Below are 14179 nucleotides of genomic sequence, written 5' to 3' on the forward strand. Positions count from 1 at the left end.
TGGCTTTGAGGTCTGCAGTGGCCTCTTTAGGGTATGCATGTCTCGTTTGTGTGGGAAAATCTGAACAGTAAGAACTACAGGAGAAGGTCATACAGCTGTACAGGTAGTGCTCTTCGTTTTTCAGCAGTGGGAGCAGAGGGAGATGAATGCCTACAGCTGCCAGCATACTTTGTTAAAGATAAACCTGTAGGTAGAAGCACCTAAAATCAGAGAAGGGTTTGGGGAAAACGAAGAGTTTTGAACTGGCTTTGTACAAAGCTTTCTGAAGCTCACTTAAGGATGGGAAAGAGGATGCTTGAATGAGGCAGGAGAGATGCAGAGAACGTGGTTGCTGAGGAAAAGTGAAAACTTTTCCTGATTGTGATGCTCAGGAAGAGGACAAGATGGGGATGAGGGTAAGACGAAAGGAATGCTCTTTGAATGTGGTAATTTCTGGTCATCTCTCTTGCAGACATCTGGAAGTGCAGTGTTTAGCACCTGATCCCAGCCCTTGTGCACCAGATAGCAGGAAGGGGCTCTGAAAGTTACATCCCTAATGTCTTCCTTGAGCTCTCAGGAATGTGTTTCCCCTTAGCAGTCCTGTGTTGTCCACCTGTGATCACAGAGTCTGTTATTCCCTGCTTCCTTTAGACTGCCACCCTTTGTGCCGTCAGTGTGTGGCCAACCTGCGGGACACCGGCAGCATCTGTCTGAAGTGCCAGAACGCCCGCCACTTGCTCCTGGGGGATCACTGTATTCCTGACTGTCCAGTGGGATACTATGCCGAGAACGGTGCCTGCAAAAGTGAGTAGTCCCTACGGAGGCCTCAAGTAGCTGCAAGGGACCACCTGGATCCTTGCGAGATGTTCCATGAAATGGTTTCTGTTAAGTAGAGAAGCTTTGTCCAGCTGGCAGGACACTGCACTGGGAGCTAGGCATGTCCTTCCTGGCTAATAACTGTGCCCGCTGGCTCGGAGCACTCTCTCCTTGCTCCCCATAATCTGTGTCTGCTTTCAGACTGGAAGTTCTTTGAGGCAGACAGTGCTATACTGTCCTGAGCACGTGCTGAGGCTACTGGGACCTAGCCCGCTGTTACAATACAATTAATAAGTGTAATGAGTACCAGACAGCAGTATGCTTATGAGGAGGAGGTAAAGGTGAATTTTTCTCTCTCTCTCTCTGTTAAATCCCATCTCTGAAAGGTGGTGGCACAGAGAATAGGATGACAGTATGCTATGTTCTGTGTAGGGTAGCTACCCTGAGATCACTCCTAGGAAGAGATGGGCTTCTTAAGCATAAGAAAGGATGACTTCCAACAGAGCCTTTTTATGTGCCCATCACCAAGTCTCCAATTTGTGTGGTACCAGCACAGTTCTGGGATGCTAAAACTGGAAAATACTTTCTGGATATGTGCTTCGAAGGGCCATGCAACTTCTGCTTACAGAAGGCAGAACGCTAGCTGGTAGCAACTTCTCAGGAAGTTTGCAACCTGAGATGAAACATCATCCTAGATAAGGTCTCTCACTGAGGCTTGTCTTGCTACAGTAATGGTCCAAAAAGCGATCATTCATAGCAGCTTGTAAAACAAAAAGCCAATTTCATTCAGTCTTTTAGGCTGGCGTGATAGATGCAGCGCTCCAGCTGCATGGGTGAAGTTGCACTGGTAGCACATTTTATTCTCTAGCCTTCTGCGCCTTCACCTATCCCTGGATCTCCTCCAGTTTTTGTTGTTGATGTGGTTTCATATTCCGATCATTGTCTGAGCTGCTTTATATTTTTTGGACTCTTAGAAGGAAGTAGGTTGCTTTTCTTGTTACATGGCCAACAGAGACATGTTAAAGCCCAGCGCTGAGCAAAGGGTATTGCAATTTATTTTAAGAGAAAGAAATCAAACCAAGAAATTCTGCACATTAGAATTAAGATTTAGATGCGCCTTTTTCAGGAAGTGGCATTTACTAATCCAGTCTAACAACTGCTGGTTAATGTTTCAAAGCTTCTCTCAAGCACTGTGGGAGCTGTGTGTTTATTTACCTGTTTCTGACAAATGAAATCTCAGAGACGTATGAAATATAGTCTGTGTCATTTAATTGGAAAGACCCCTGAGAGAGATATTTTGTCTTCCTGGAAATTTAAGCGTAGGGATAAACATTTCTTCCCTTTGGTATAAAGGTTTCATTTAAAAGAAGTTTTGCATTATTCAGGCTGTGTCAAAGCTCATACTACATTTTGTGCTAGGTTTGAAGATCTCCAGCACAACTTAATGCAGTTGCTTCTCTGATTTCTTTGCCCACTTGCACTCGTGATTAATTTGGCCCGATAGGTGCAACGATGGCATCAATCTTTAGGTAAAGGCCTATCAAGAAATAAAACAGATGAATAATTTTGTGAGTACGTACCCCCTTCGGAGAAATTGATAGGATACATTGGCATCATCCACTGTGGTATTTTAAATTTCTTCAATCAGACTAAGAAGCACAAGAAGCGGGAAATAAAGGGATACAAAGGAAACAGGGAAAGAAAACAAGAGGGGTGGTATAAAAATATCTCTTCAAAAATGCAGGGAAAGAAAAAGATAGTAATATACGTTCTTACTCGAGGCAGTCAGTGGGATTGCTGGCTATGAAGCATTGCAGAAGGATGTTGTAAGACTGAGTGTCTGAGCAATAAAGAAAGGGATGAAAGTTTGGTATAGGCAGATGTAATGATGCACACAGGGATACCCGGTTCTAAGCTCACATACAGAATGATGGCATCTTTGCCGTGATCTTGAAGAAATGATCAATCAGCCTGTGAAAATGGCATCCCAGTGTTCAGCAACGTTGAAAAAGCAAATCAAATGTTAGGTGCTAGTACAAAAAGAATAGAAGAATTCATTCTGCCGCTGTCTAAAGGAGCTGCATGCTGTGAGCCATTCTGCCCATCTCAGAAGGGAAGGGCAGCAGAACTGAATGTGGGGAAGGAAGAGCTTCTGTACAGTGAGCAACTGAGTAGACCACAGTGTTTCAACCTGAAAAACAGGAGACCTTAAGAGGGAGGAAATATGACAGAGGCTTACAAAGCCGTGAGTGAAACGGAGGGAGAGTGCATACAGATTGACTGTTCTCTGTCAGTGTTGCTTCTTGGAATAGGTAGCAGCTGTGCAACTCCTGCCGAAGGGGTGGATGTAAATCTTCAGGGAGGTGTGGAGCTGTCAGGAAAGCACTAGATGATTCCTAAATGGGCAAAGCGCATCAGGCTCAAGAGAGTCTGACCTGAAACTAGTTGAGCGAAAGCATGAGAGGGAGGTACTGATACATGCTTGCCCTTTTTTTTTTTTACTCCTTTCTGATAGACATGTCTTGGCCAGATCCTGTAGGGTTGTTCTTGAGGGGAAGGGAAGGTTGAAGAGAAAATGAAAGGGTAAAAAGAGAGAGAAAGGAGAGGAGGGGGGAGAGCTAGTGTGCATGACACACAGAGCACAAATAGCAAATAAACCTATTTAGTCTGTCTGTCACAAGCTGGGTCGGCTGTGTTTCTGCTCCTGAGCGCTGTGTACTAATAAAGGCTCAGACTTGGTAGGAACTTTTGGTATTCAATATCACCATGCTCAGCATCTGAGAGTGCTTCTGCTAAACTTGTGAATCTTGCTCAAAGATCTACTTTTCCTTGAACAGAAACACTTGTTCTTGCTGTCTCTACAGGGTGTCACCCCTCATGTAAAACCTGCACTGGCGGGGGTCCTTTTTCCTGCTCTTCCTGCAACACCAGCCTGGTTCTTTCCCACACCAGGATGTGTGTGCCATTCTGTTCCCCAGGATACTACAGGGATGACAGGCAGACCTGCAAACGTGAGTGTCTCTCTCCGAGCCATCTCTCCTTTCCACAATGTATTCACCGACATGTCTTTTCTTGTTCCTTCACTTACTGTTCCTCTTGCCAGGAAAAGAAAGATTTCAAGTGCCTAAAAATTCGACGTGAATTGATAGAGGTGATTAGCTGCCTTAGAAATGGAGCCTACAGCATGGTTTAAAGCTGAACACAGTTGCAGTTTTGTTATTCAAATGACAAGAAGCTTTGGGTCCTGTAGTTAAAAACTGCGGGAGAGTTTGTGTAGTCTTCCCTGTTGTCCAGGTGGTACATAGAGAAGTGGCCAAAAGTACTGGTGGATTCTGGGCTTTGTGAAAACTTGACAAGTTTAGACCAGTTTTAATCAATTCTTACTACGGCAAACCCCCTCCCCACTGCACTACCTGCCAGTACCTGCCATGGAAGCTATATTAAGACTGTAGCATTTATGCTACATTTTTCCACATATGAAACCTCAGTAGGAACAAGGTACAGTGTGGTAGGCACAGCCACAACTGACTTGAGCTGTTGTATTTTTACCTTCTAATGGTCTGATACAACTGATCTGGTCCAGTAACGTTTTATCCTATTCCTGCTATCCCTTGCGAATCTCTCGGGGCCTCTCTTTTCCTTTTATTATCCTATGTTCACTCTGGCCCTGACGTCAGTTGGTTTATTCTTCACATTGATTACTGGGCTTGATGTTCCAAAATGCAAAATTACATGGCCCAGAGACATAAAAAATATGAAAAAAACCTCCTTGAATTGACCCACTATAATACACGCACCTGAAAATGAGTGAGTGCTTAGGTGGTTTGGTTGCTGTGAACCTGAACGCTCAAATTTGTTAAGTCCTGCATTACCCTGATTTAAATTATCCTGATTTATGATACAACAACTCTGTTGCACTGCACTGAGTATAGGTATCAATGTCATCCTATCTAGACCCAATTTCTTTACTGGTGAGGTCTTATAGGAGGATGCTGATATGGTTGTCAGCTTTACCTGCCTTTTGTTGAAATATATGGCTCTCCTGAAACTATTATTTCCATCTTATCAGCAGAAATGGAGACACCTTGCATAAGTTCAAGGAAATATGTGGAAGACTTTGTACCATTCTTCTGTTGACATAAAAAAAAGCTATTCAATAATAATGAAAAAAGGAAAATAAAAAAACATGAATAAAAAAAAAAGGAATCATGGGATTCTCACTGTCCTGACTAAATTCCTACAAGCTCTACAAGATACTCACTGTTCTCTCCTGTAGTATGGATTCTCTTATTGCTAATTATACCAGAATACCTCCCTTCCTAATTAAAATGCCCTTTTCTAATGAAAACTTTCCTATTGATGGCTCCTCCCTCAGGGCATTGTGGTAGAAGTGGAATGTTCCTGAGGACTGTACCCTTCCTGGATTTGGTTCAGTAGCTCAAGCGCAAATAGATTTTTGCAAGCAAATTCAACTACTCTAATCTCCTTATTGCAAATGGCTTTTAAAAAAGTGTATGTAATCCTTGTGGCAGGAGGCTCAAGGCAAAGTGTGTTGGTGCATTGGATTTTTGTCATTCCAAGTGTCACTTGTGCCTTTTTAAGTGAAGTACTGCTGATAAGCCATGTAGATATAAACTGTCCTAGGCTGCTGGAAGACTGCCACTTAGAGCTAATGAAAATTGTTTAAATGGAGATTGGCTGTTAGGCTGAGAAAATTTGGTCTCTCCTCAGCGTTTATTTTAGTTGCATTGCACTTTTGAGGAACTTGGGTTTGGAATGAAGTTCAGAGAGATGCTGAGTGCATGTATGAACTCTTAGAGATATTTTTAAACTCAGTGACACACTGGCCAAGGAAAAGTGCAAAGCTTAACAAGTTCTTCATGGGCTTAAAAATGCAGATATGGAGTCATGCTGGTAAAGCAAGCAACAGGATTGCTTTCAAATACAGGTTTTGCTTACTGTTCTGGCATGCCTTCATGGGTAACCTGATTTCTATAGATGTAGACCTCATGGAATGTTTTACAGTACTTTTAATAGTTGGGTTTTTGTAGCACTTACAAATCGTAATTTTTCCATGTAGTGCTCTTAAGTTAAGTGAAATCAGACTGGCACCAGAGCACCTAAAAACAGTTATTAGATTCTTTAGGTAAACTTTTTGTTAGAAATCATTTGTACCTCAATAAAATACAGACCTTCTGTGACATTTTTTAGATGAGCTAAAACAAGTAGCTATTTTGAAGGGCACTGGGTTCTCACTTCAATGAGAGCAACGTGGGTATTTTCACATTTACTTTGGTATTTTGAGGTTTTGTGGTTATAAAACTCTGTCTTGAATTAAAAGCAAATTGAAGTGGATTTCCACAATTAGCATATCACTAAATTAGCATTCCACAATTAGCATATCACCAACATGTTACCACAAGTAATATGTTGGTGTTTAGCACCTGAACTGTAGTTGTGCTAAATCCTATGAGAGGTTTTGTTTGTTTTTTCCTTTAATGGCCAGCTATGCTTTATTCTTTAGTTGCAACACTTGGGGCTGTGTTTCCAGAGCTTTTTTCTGATTTATCGTAAGTAAATGTTGAGCTTGGGCAAAGATTCTGACTCCGTATGGATTTAGCAACACTCAGGGGTAGTTTGCTGGGAATTTATCAGTCCCTTTTGCATATGCCATCATTGTACTTGCTAGCAGGGCAGTTACGGTTGTTTGTATAAAGCAGACATGTGAACCTCCATAAGTTTTCTGCATATTATAGTTGTAACGTTTCGTCTCACCAGAACCAGAGTGAGCTTTTCAGTGCATAGACAAAGGGCTAGGAAATATTTCTCAGTCTTTCGTAGTACATTGCTATTAAATCTTCTGCTGTGAAATAGCCAAGAGCACTGACATCGGCACTGAATACACTTGGCTGTTAGTACAGCCCCCTGAGAAGTTTAGACCCTAGACATCAAAGATCTGAGTGGAAATATTCTGAACCTCTGGACTTTGATCCTAGATTCAGTAAATCCCCGAATTATTTTTTCCTGGCATCTTTATTTGCTCCCTACAGCTCCAGAATTTCATACTGTGTGCAAATAAAAGAGTGGAAACATTAAGTGAAATTAAATGGGCCTTTGGTCCCACTAAGGTTTGCTAACTGGATTGCAGCAGTCTATTATGGTCTCCTAATTTGTGCATTACGAGTTGAATCTGGAATCATACGAAACACGGGTTGTTTAAAGAGAATAAGAAAATCAGGGAAAGCTCTTATTTGGGGATTTGAATTCAAGGTCAGTGTTTTACCTTGACCTGTCCAAAGGAGAGTAAGAAGCAGTGTGTGGAGATGTAACAGTCTATTCCAGATGGAAGGATGCTTTTTACATTTTGGAGGCTGTGAAAAGGAACGTAAGAAGCAAAAACTCTCCACAGGTGTCTCATCAAAGAGGACAGAGGAGTAGCAAGGCTACAGGATAATGCCATTTTTACTTGTGCAGCTGCCTGGTGCATCAGTAATTACAGTTATTTTCTCTGTCTTTGTCTTTCCACAGCTTGCAACAGCCAGTGTCTGAGCTGTGAATCAGCCACTGGCTGTACGTCTTGCAGAGATCCAGCTAAGGTCCTGTTGTTTGGAGAATGCCAGTACGAGAGCTGTGCTCAGCAGTATTATCTGGATTTTTCCAGCAAGACTTGCAGAGGTGAAAAATACATTGTGGGTTTAAAGAAAAAAGAAAAAAAAATTGCAAGTGCCTTGGCTAAGAATCCATCACATTGCAGCATGATCTGTGCAGGCGGCCTGCTTTAAAAAGTGTGCATGAGGGGGGGAGTTGTTCAGTGACAGGCTACTTCCAAGGTTTTTACAGTTTTTTCTTTATTTCGGCAGTCTGCTGTCACATACCTCAGCCTTTCAGTGAAACAAGATTATTGCAAATCCGTCTCTTGTAAATGATTTAGTAAGTGAGCCAGCAAACTTTTCAAGGGTCAGGTCCAGCAATTCATTTAGTCATGGGTCAGCTGAATAACGAGTGAGCTTACCAGGCTAAATCTTTTTTAGAGTGCTTATAAGGCCTTGTGTACTTACCTGCTTCTCTCTGTCTTATTAAGTACTGTATCACTGGATGACTGCAGAAACAACAGTTTGGAGTGATTTAAAAGACACGTGACTTGAAAGATTTCCAGAACTCCCAAGGAGAGTGTTCCATAATGGAAATAAGTGAGGATAACATGGCTTTATTGTAGCTGACACCACTAAGACTAGGATATAATACAAATGACTTGTTGTTCAGTGTTCATTTCTAGCTGGCTCTCTCAGTACCTGAACCTAGCTTAACTGAGTAACATCTGTCCCCTTAGCGTTGTGGTTCTTCAGAGAGGTGACATTGTCTGGTGTTTAGGGTGTTGGAATGAGGCAAGACTCTTGTCCTGGCTTTGTCTTGGACATGCTGCATGGACTGGAGTAGTTCAGCTCACCTCAGTGAGTCCTTGTTTCCCCTGCTTCTTGCTCTTGTCATTTGTCTGTCTCATCAGCCAAGTTTGTCTGTCATTAATTGCTGATACGGACCCTCTAAGTGCCACCAAGAACAAACAGTAGTGTTGGCAGCCTGAGTAGTCCTTGGGTGCATGTGTGTGACTGGGACTCAGCTGAAGACTGGAGGGGAGGTAGTACGAGGGCATGTGAAGGCAGATCTGACCCCAGCTGGATCCAGTGTGTTTCTGGCCAGTGGAATTTCCAGGGGGACATTTGGACTGTGAGGGACAACGATTTCATTTTCTTTTGGTCAGAGTAATTTGAAAGTGCGAGATTGATGAAGTGGCATGGATAATTGCTAATGAGCAACAAACTCAGGGTTGGCAGAAAAGGAGCATTGCTCCTTACGGGATACAGTCAGGCTTTATGGGAAGCAAAACTGTGCCAGTGTTAGCAGGTCTGAATGCTGAACAAGAGCCCAGACTGCTCAAATTTGACATAATTAGAACATGTTAAGTCCAAGAGGGAAAAAAAACAAACCCCATATCTTGAGTTGTAATAAGTCATTCAGTACAAATCATGCTTTCTCGTTTTTTTAGTATCTCTTTAACAGTTTTTACTGTGCTCTTTGCTCCTAGGGCTTATATTCCCATAGCTTGTAGACCCCAAGTGCTAAGCACTTCTATAGTGTGAACACCTATACAAAAAGGCTGCCCTGCATTGACTTTTTTTTCTTCCAGAGTGTGACTGGAGCTGTAATGCTTGTAAAGGTCCCCAGAGGACCGACTGCCTGCAGTGTATGGAGGGCTATGTTCTCCATGAAGGAGCTTGTGTGGAACAGTGCCCTGCAGCTTTCTACAAGGAATCAGAGACATGCCAGAGTGAGTTCTTCTTGAGCATTACTTCTAATCACTGCTGCCAACATGTTTCCTTGCTTGTCTCCAATTTGTGCACGTCTTGCATTCAGAAGTCACGCTCTACCTTCAGGTCCCTCGCTGCCCTCCAGCACACGCACGCAATAGAGCTGTGGTTCCTGCGGGGTGTTACCGCACAGTGCAGGAAGCAGTTGAAAGCAGTGTTGAGATGAACTCTTTACGTATGACTTTTAGGGTGTGATCAACGCTGCCTTCAGTGTCGCCGACCCGATGAGTGCAGCCTTTGCGAAGCCCCGTTTTTCCTCTTGGACGTTCATTGTGTTCACAAATGTGGGAAGCGATATTATGCAGACCATGCACAGCGAAAGTGCACAGGTAAGCAAAGTGAGTGTGATGTGGTGGAGAGGAACCAGGGTTGTAGTCTATGTTCTATACACTGCTTTTTCTCTGCAAGGCTGGGGTGAAGAGGAAGGGCTTGGATCCTGTGTTAAACTTGCTGTTGAGGTGATGCAGTCAACTTGAGAATTAGATAACAGGCTATATCTGCATTTAGACATACCTAATTCAGGAGGAATGAGATTCAGTGTAGATGGCTGCTGGTGTATGTGTGTGTGTGTATGTGTTTACACACTGTATGTAAAAAAAACCCCAGGTATTAAACCCACATTTTTAGAAAGGTTTCAGTTGTATTTGTTGGTTAACAAGCTGTGTAGGACTTGAATGTGTATTTGCAGTATTTTTTTCAAGTTAGTATAACAGTTACTTAAAAACATGTTTCTTCCATTTGGAAGATCATCTCAGGTGCTCTGTAGTTAATGGGAAACAGTGGTCAAATGAGGAAGGAACTTCTTAACAAATTTTTTATCTCAACTCTTTGCCCCTTCTTTTTGATTATTTTTGTCAGGTAGGTAACACACAAATAGCAGCGATGTTTCTGTTCCGACCCTGGGGGACAGCCCTGTGTACCAGTGGCTGCATTGTTTTTGCAGTGTCTCAATGGGGTTGTGCTTTCCATCCGATTCAGCTTGTCCCTCTGGATGCTTGGAGTGTGACAGCAACAGCCTGTGCCACCTCTGTGACAGCACCACGTTTCTGAAGAATAAGATTTGTGTTTCTGCCTGTGGCCAGGGTTTCTATGGCAATACGTGGACCAGAGAGTGCGAAGAAGGTGAGTGTCTCTCATGATAAAGCAACCGAGCTGGCAGGCTTCCAGCAGATTTTAAGGCTAGAAGTAGTGTTCATTCAGTGGCATTTTTGGAATTCAGTTTTGTGCGGTTTTCTGTTGAGTATTGAAAGTTGGCAGCTATTTTTCTCCAACTTTTTTGTTTCATAAAATATGCATATACGTGGTTTTCTAAGTGAAGTTACCTGTTAGGTATGGAGGCACATCTTTCCAATCACAGCATCGTTTATCATCACTGTAAAACAAATAAATATCTTGGGGGAAATCCCTTACTAAATCGACAGTAGTACTTACTTATCTTTTCTTTGTTCCAAATGAAGATTTACTAGTCTGTCTGCAGGGCAGGCCAATGTATATTGGCTTTGAGTTTTGTGATGGGGAGCTCAAGGTGGGAAGTGACGTGCCCAAGCCTCTCAAAATCATAGTGGGGATTAGGATGGATTGCAGTTCTTCTTGAGATATAGTGGTTGTCCACCTAGGTCAGTAATGAACAGGGCATTATAAGGGTCTGGTGTGTTATCCAAAAGATGGTAGTGACAGACAAGATGCTAACACAGCCCATGGCTGTAATTCATTCAGTAATATTTTTTCCCTTCTTTCTTTTTAGCCAGCAAGCATCCCTTGAGCTTCCATGTGAACAGTACCCTCACAGTAGGAATTGGCGCGGTAAAGCCCCTAGACGTCTCCTTACTGGGTGTGCGTGATCTGGATGGTGACACAGGACAGCTCTTGTTCCATATCGACAGCACTCCCTCCAACGGCAGGCTGGTCATGGTGGTGAATGGGAAAGAGGTGCAGCTGAGCAAAGGCGACCACTTCACCTACAAGGATGTGAAGGAGAAGAGAGTCCGCTTTGTGCACAGCAAAGAGAAATCCAGGTGACTCTGTTGAAACTTTTTTCAGAGCTCTTGCCTTAAAAAAACCCCTGACATACCTTGAGAACAGGTATTTCCTTATTCCTAGGAAACTTTCTTACAGTGAAGCACGCTTCTCACTGCTGTTAAATAAATTACCAATATACTTACACTGTACCATAGTATAAACGATGGTGCAAAACTTCTGTTTATGGTATAAGAGGTCACTGTGATCAAGCTACCAAACCTGTTGTGCTTTGGGGGTGCAGGAGTCTGTCTCATCTTTAGGATACTCTGCTATGGGTTTAAAACTGGCATATTAGTCTGGTTCTTACAACAATTTCTCGATACTGTCAGGAGGATGCTCAAATGATGTCACCACTATGCTCTGTGGCATAATCTGCATTCAGCCATTACTTCTTTGCATGCAATATGAGCTCCGTTAGTGTCCTGGGATAATTAGTGGTGATTAGTAGCTGGCAATGCTCACACTGCAAGCATGTTGCAAGGAAGCAGATTTTTCCTGCTGCCAGGCAATAAGCCAGTCATCCTGCCAAATTTCACACTTGATTTACATCACCATAAAACCTTGGGACTAGACTGATATTGGTGGAATTGTTCTAAATTTCTGCCTGTAAGTATTAGGGTGTTCTTTGATCCATTGTTTTCAATAAGACTTTCAGGGTGTCCTTCTGATGCCAAGGGTTAGCTCATGTTCACTAGACTTATGGCATGTATTTCTGTATCATGGTGGGTTTTTTTGTCTGCCTCGTAGTCACAATGAAATGTCAGGATCTTGTCTTGAGAAACATAGCTACTTTATGTTCAAGGTTATTGGGTGGCATTATTGAAAAGTAAATAGGAAACAAAAATGCTGAAAAGTGGGATCTTCTCTTCCGAAGCCAGATAAGTGACATTTTTCTTTAGCAGTGAATAGCTGACATTTAGAATTGGTACTTTACCTTGGAAATGCCATCCTATGTGGGTAACATTAGTTAAAGGGAAATGAGGGTATATTATTACATAGTTAAAGGTATTTTATTACATGTTGTGACTGTTGTGAATCTTCAGAAAAAAATGCTATAAAAACATGGCTGAAAAAACTTGAGCTAAACCTTCTGTCACTAAGCTAGTCATTTTTACTGAATATATAATATTTTTATCATTATTGAGTCCTGCAAGAGCACTTCATTAATTTATATTATCCTATATTTTGGCTTGTTGGGGACTTGTTTAGGAAAGGACAGTTCTCCTTGAAGGTCGGTGATCAAAAGTTCTTCTCGCATCCTGAGGTGGTCAACATTCAAGCATTTTCAACACAGGTAATGTAACAAAGCTTGGAAACAACCACAAATTTTGTACCGTTTGGAGCTCTGGTTTCTTCCAGTGGTAACAAAGGAGCTGGGCAGAACTTGAGCTGGAGTTCAGGTCAGGCAAACTAGACTCAACTCTCACTTAGTTGGGAGGCAGCCAAGAGCCATGTGGAAGAACTGGACTTGAGGTAAGTGACTGAAGAAGCTGGCCCATGTAATTTTGCTTGTGCGGGGAATTGTAGCTGTGCAATCATAGAGCAATTATCAGTGAGGGCGAAGGAGTCCCTGCTGTTTAAATTATTCTTTGGATCCTTAGATGTTCAGTCTCTTACTGCAGGGCAATTGAACAATGATTGATCCCTATGGTAGGGATGCTTTGACAGTCAAGAGCATTTACTTAAATGCTCTGTTCTAGGACAGTTGGGAATTAAATCAGCATGAGCTATTTAAAGTGTGTCCCTTAAACTGCTCACCACTTCCAGGCAAGTTGATGGTACTGCCAAGTGTCCATGTTTCTCATATTACTGTTATTTAAAGTCTGTAGCATGATACCGTGGAGGAGCCTCACCCAAGAGATGGTGTACAGGCAGTATGATCGCAACTCCTTTTCAAAGGTGGGCTCTCTAAAAGGCAAGGTATGAAGAGGTGTGTGAAATACACATTAAGGGAGAGGGCAGAGCATTACAGAAAGGAGGAGTTCAAGCCCAGCCTAGCTGCATGTGCCAAACTCAGCCTATCAGCAGGTCATATCATCACATCCCTCCGGACAGGCTTTGATTCCCATTCAAGCTACAGGTGTTCCTCTGCTGCTGCTGCGAGGGCAGTGGATGTGCTGGAGCTGCCCGGCCCAGCTTGCTGCTTGCTGCTGGTCGTGCTGGCAGCAAGTTCACCATGGACTCCCTTTAACGAGGTCCAAGTTTCTGAGGAGGCTTTGCAGCTTGCACTCAGCTTTTTCCATAGTCGAACTGTCTAGTTGAAAGCTCAATCGGGCAGCTTTGCTTGAACTGAGGTTGTTGTGGCTACTTGGCATATTTTAGCAGTATAAAGAGACTTTAAAGTGCAAATCAGAGTCCACTACTCTTAAGGCCCATTTACATCCTCAGAGGGGCATTAAATGACTTGATAAAACTGTAACTGGAAATCTGGCTATCATCCTTTCTTTTTTAGTGCTGACTCCTTCCTGCCTACAAGCCTGACTCAGCGTTCCTCCTCACAATGAGTAATTTAAGAAATGTATTTCTTTTAATCATTGCATTGGTGGATGGGTTTGTGTCTGAAGGCGCTGGTGCTATTCTGTACTTCGTGCTGAGTGCAGTAGGAATGTAGCCAGCAGCTCAAAAACGTGGTGAGCTGCTGACTTGCTCCCTACGTACCATGTTGGGGGCCTGTGGGAGGTCTCCAGTTTAATGTATTTAGTGTTCCTTATAGGAAACAACTCCTCCCGAGATGCATAATTTCTGTGGTTCTCTGACACTCTTGAGACTTTGCAATGCTTGGGTTTTTTCTGGATTGGGATCCTAGAGAGGTGGTAGCTTCAGAATTAGGAGTTACAGGGTTTTTTAATTGCACTTTGTTGCTTTTAATCATTATATTCCATATTAGTCATTCCATAACTTCTGAAAATTAGAAGTGTTCTAGTTTGTCCTTCAGTGTAAGACAAACTGTGGATTTTGATCCTGTTGTGTGTATATTGATTCTGGCTCGTGCTGAAATC

The 14179-nt window shown here is 42.6% G+C and overlaps 1 protein-coding gene across 1 annotated transcript in view; it reads left to right on the forward strand.

Moving 5' to 3' along the window:
- FRAS1 (Fraser extracellular matrix complex subunit 1) overlaps positions 1-14179 on the forward strand; it is a 172946-nt gene that overhangs the window by 102210 nt on the left and 56557 nt on the right. The window contains exons 22-29 of the mRNA XM_010575600.1: positions 631-783; positions 3660-3806; positions 7324-7470; positions 8981-9121; positions 9350-9490; positions 10140-10283; positions 10906-11176; positions 12390-12474. Of these exons, the coding sequence (XP_010573902.1) occupies positions 631-783; positions 3660-3806; positions 7324-7470; positions 8981-9121; positions 9350-9490; positions 10140-10283; positions 10906-11176; positions 12390-12474 (1229 nt within the window). The remainder of the gene's footprint in view (positions 1-630; positions 784-3659; positions 3807-7323; positions 7471-8980; positions 9122-9349; positions 9491-10139; positions 10284-10905; positions 11177-12389; positions 12475-14179) is intronic.

Source organism: Haliaeetus leucocephalus, unplaced genomic scaffold (assembly GCF_000737465.1).
Source record: "Haliaeetus leucocephalus isolate CR32 unplaced genomic scaffold, Haliaeetus_leucocephalus-4.0 Scaffold484, whole genome shotgun sequence".
Classification (NCBI taxonomy): Eukaryota; Metazoa; Chordata; class Aves; order Accipitriformes; family Accipitridae; genus Haliaeetus; species Haliaeetus leucocephalus.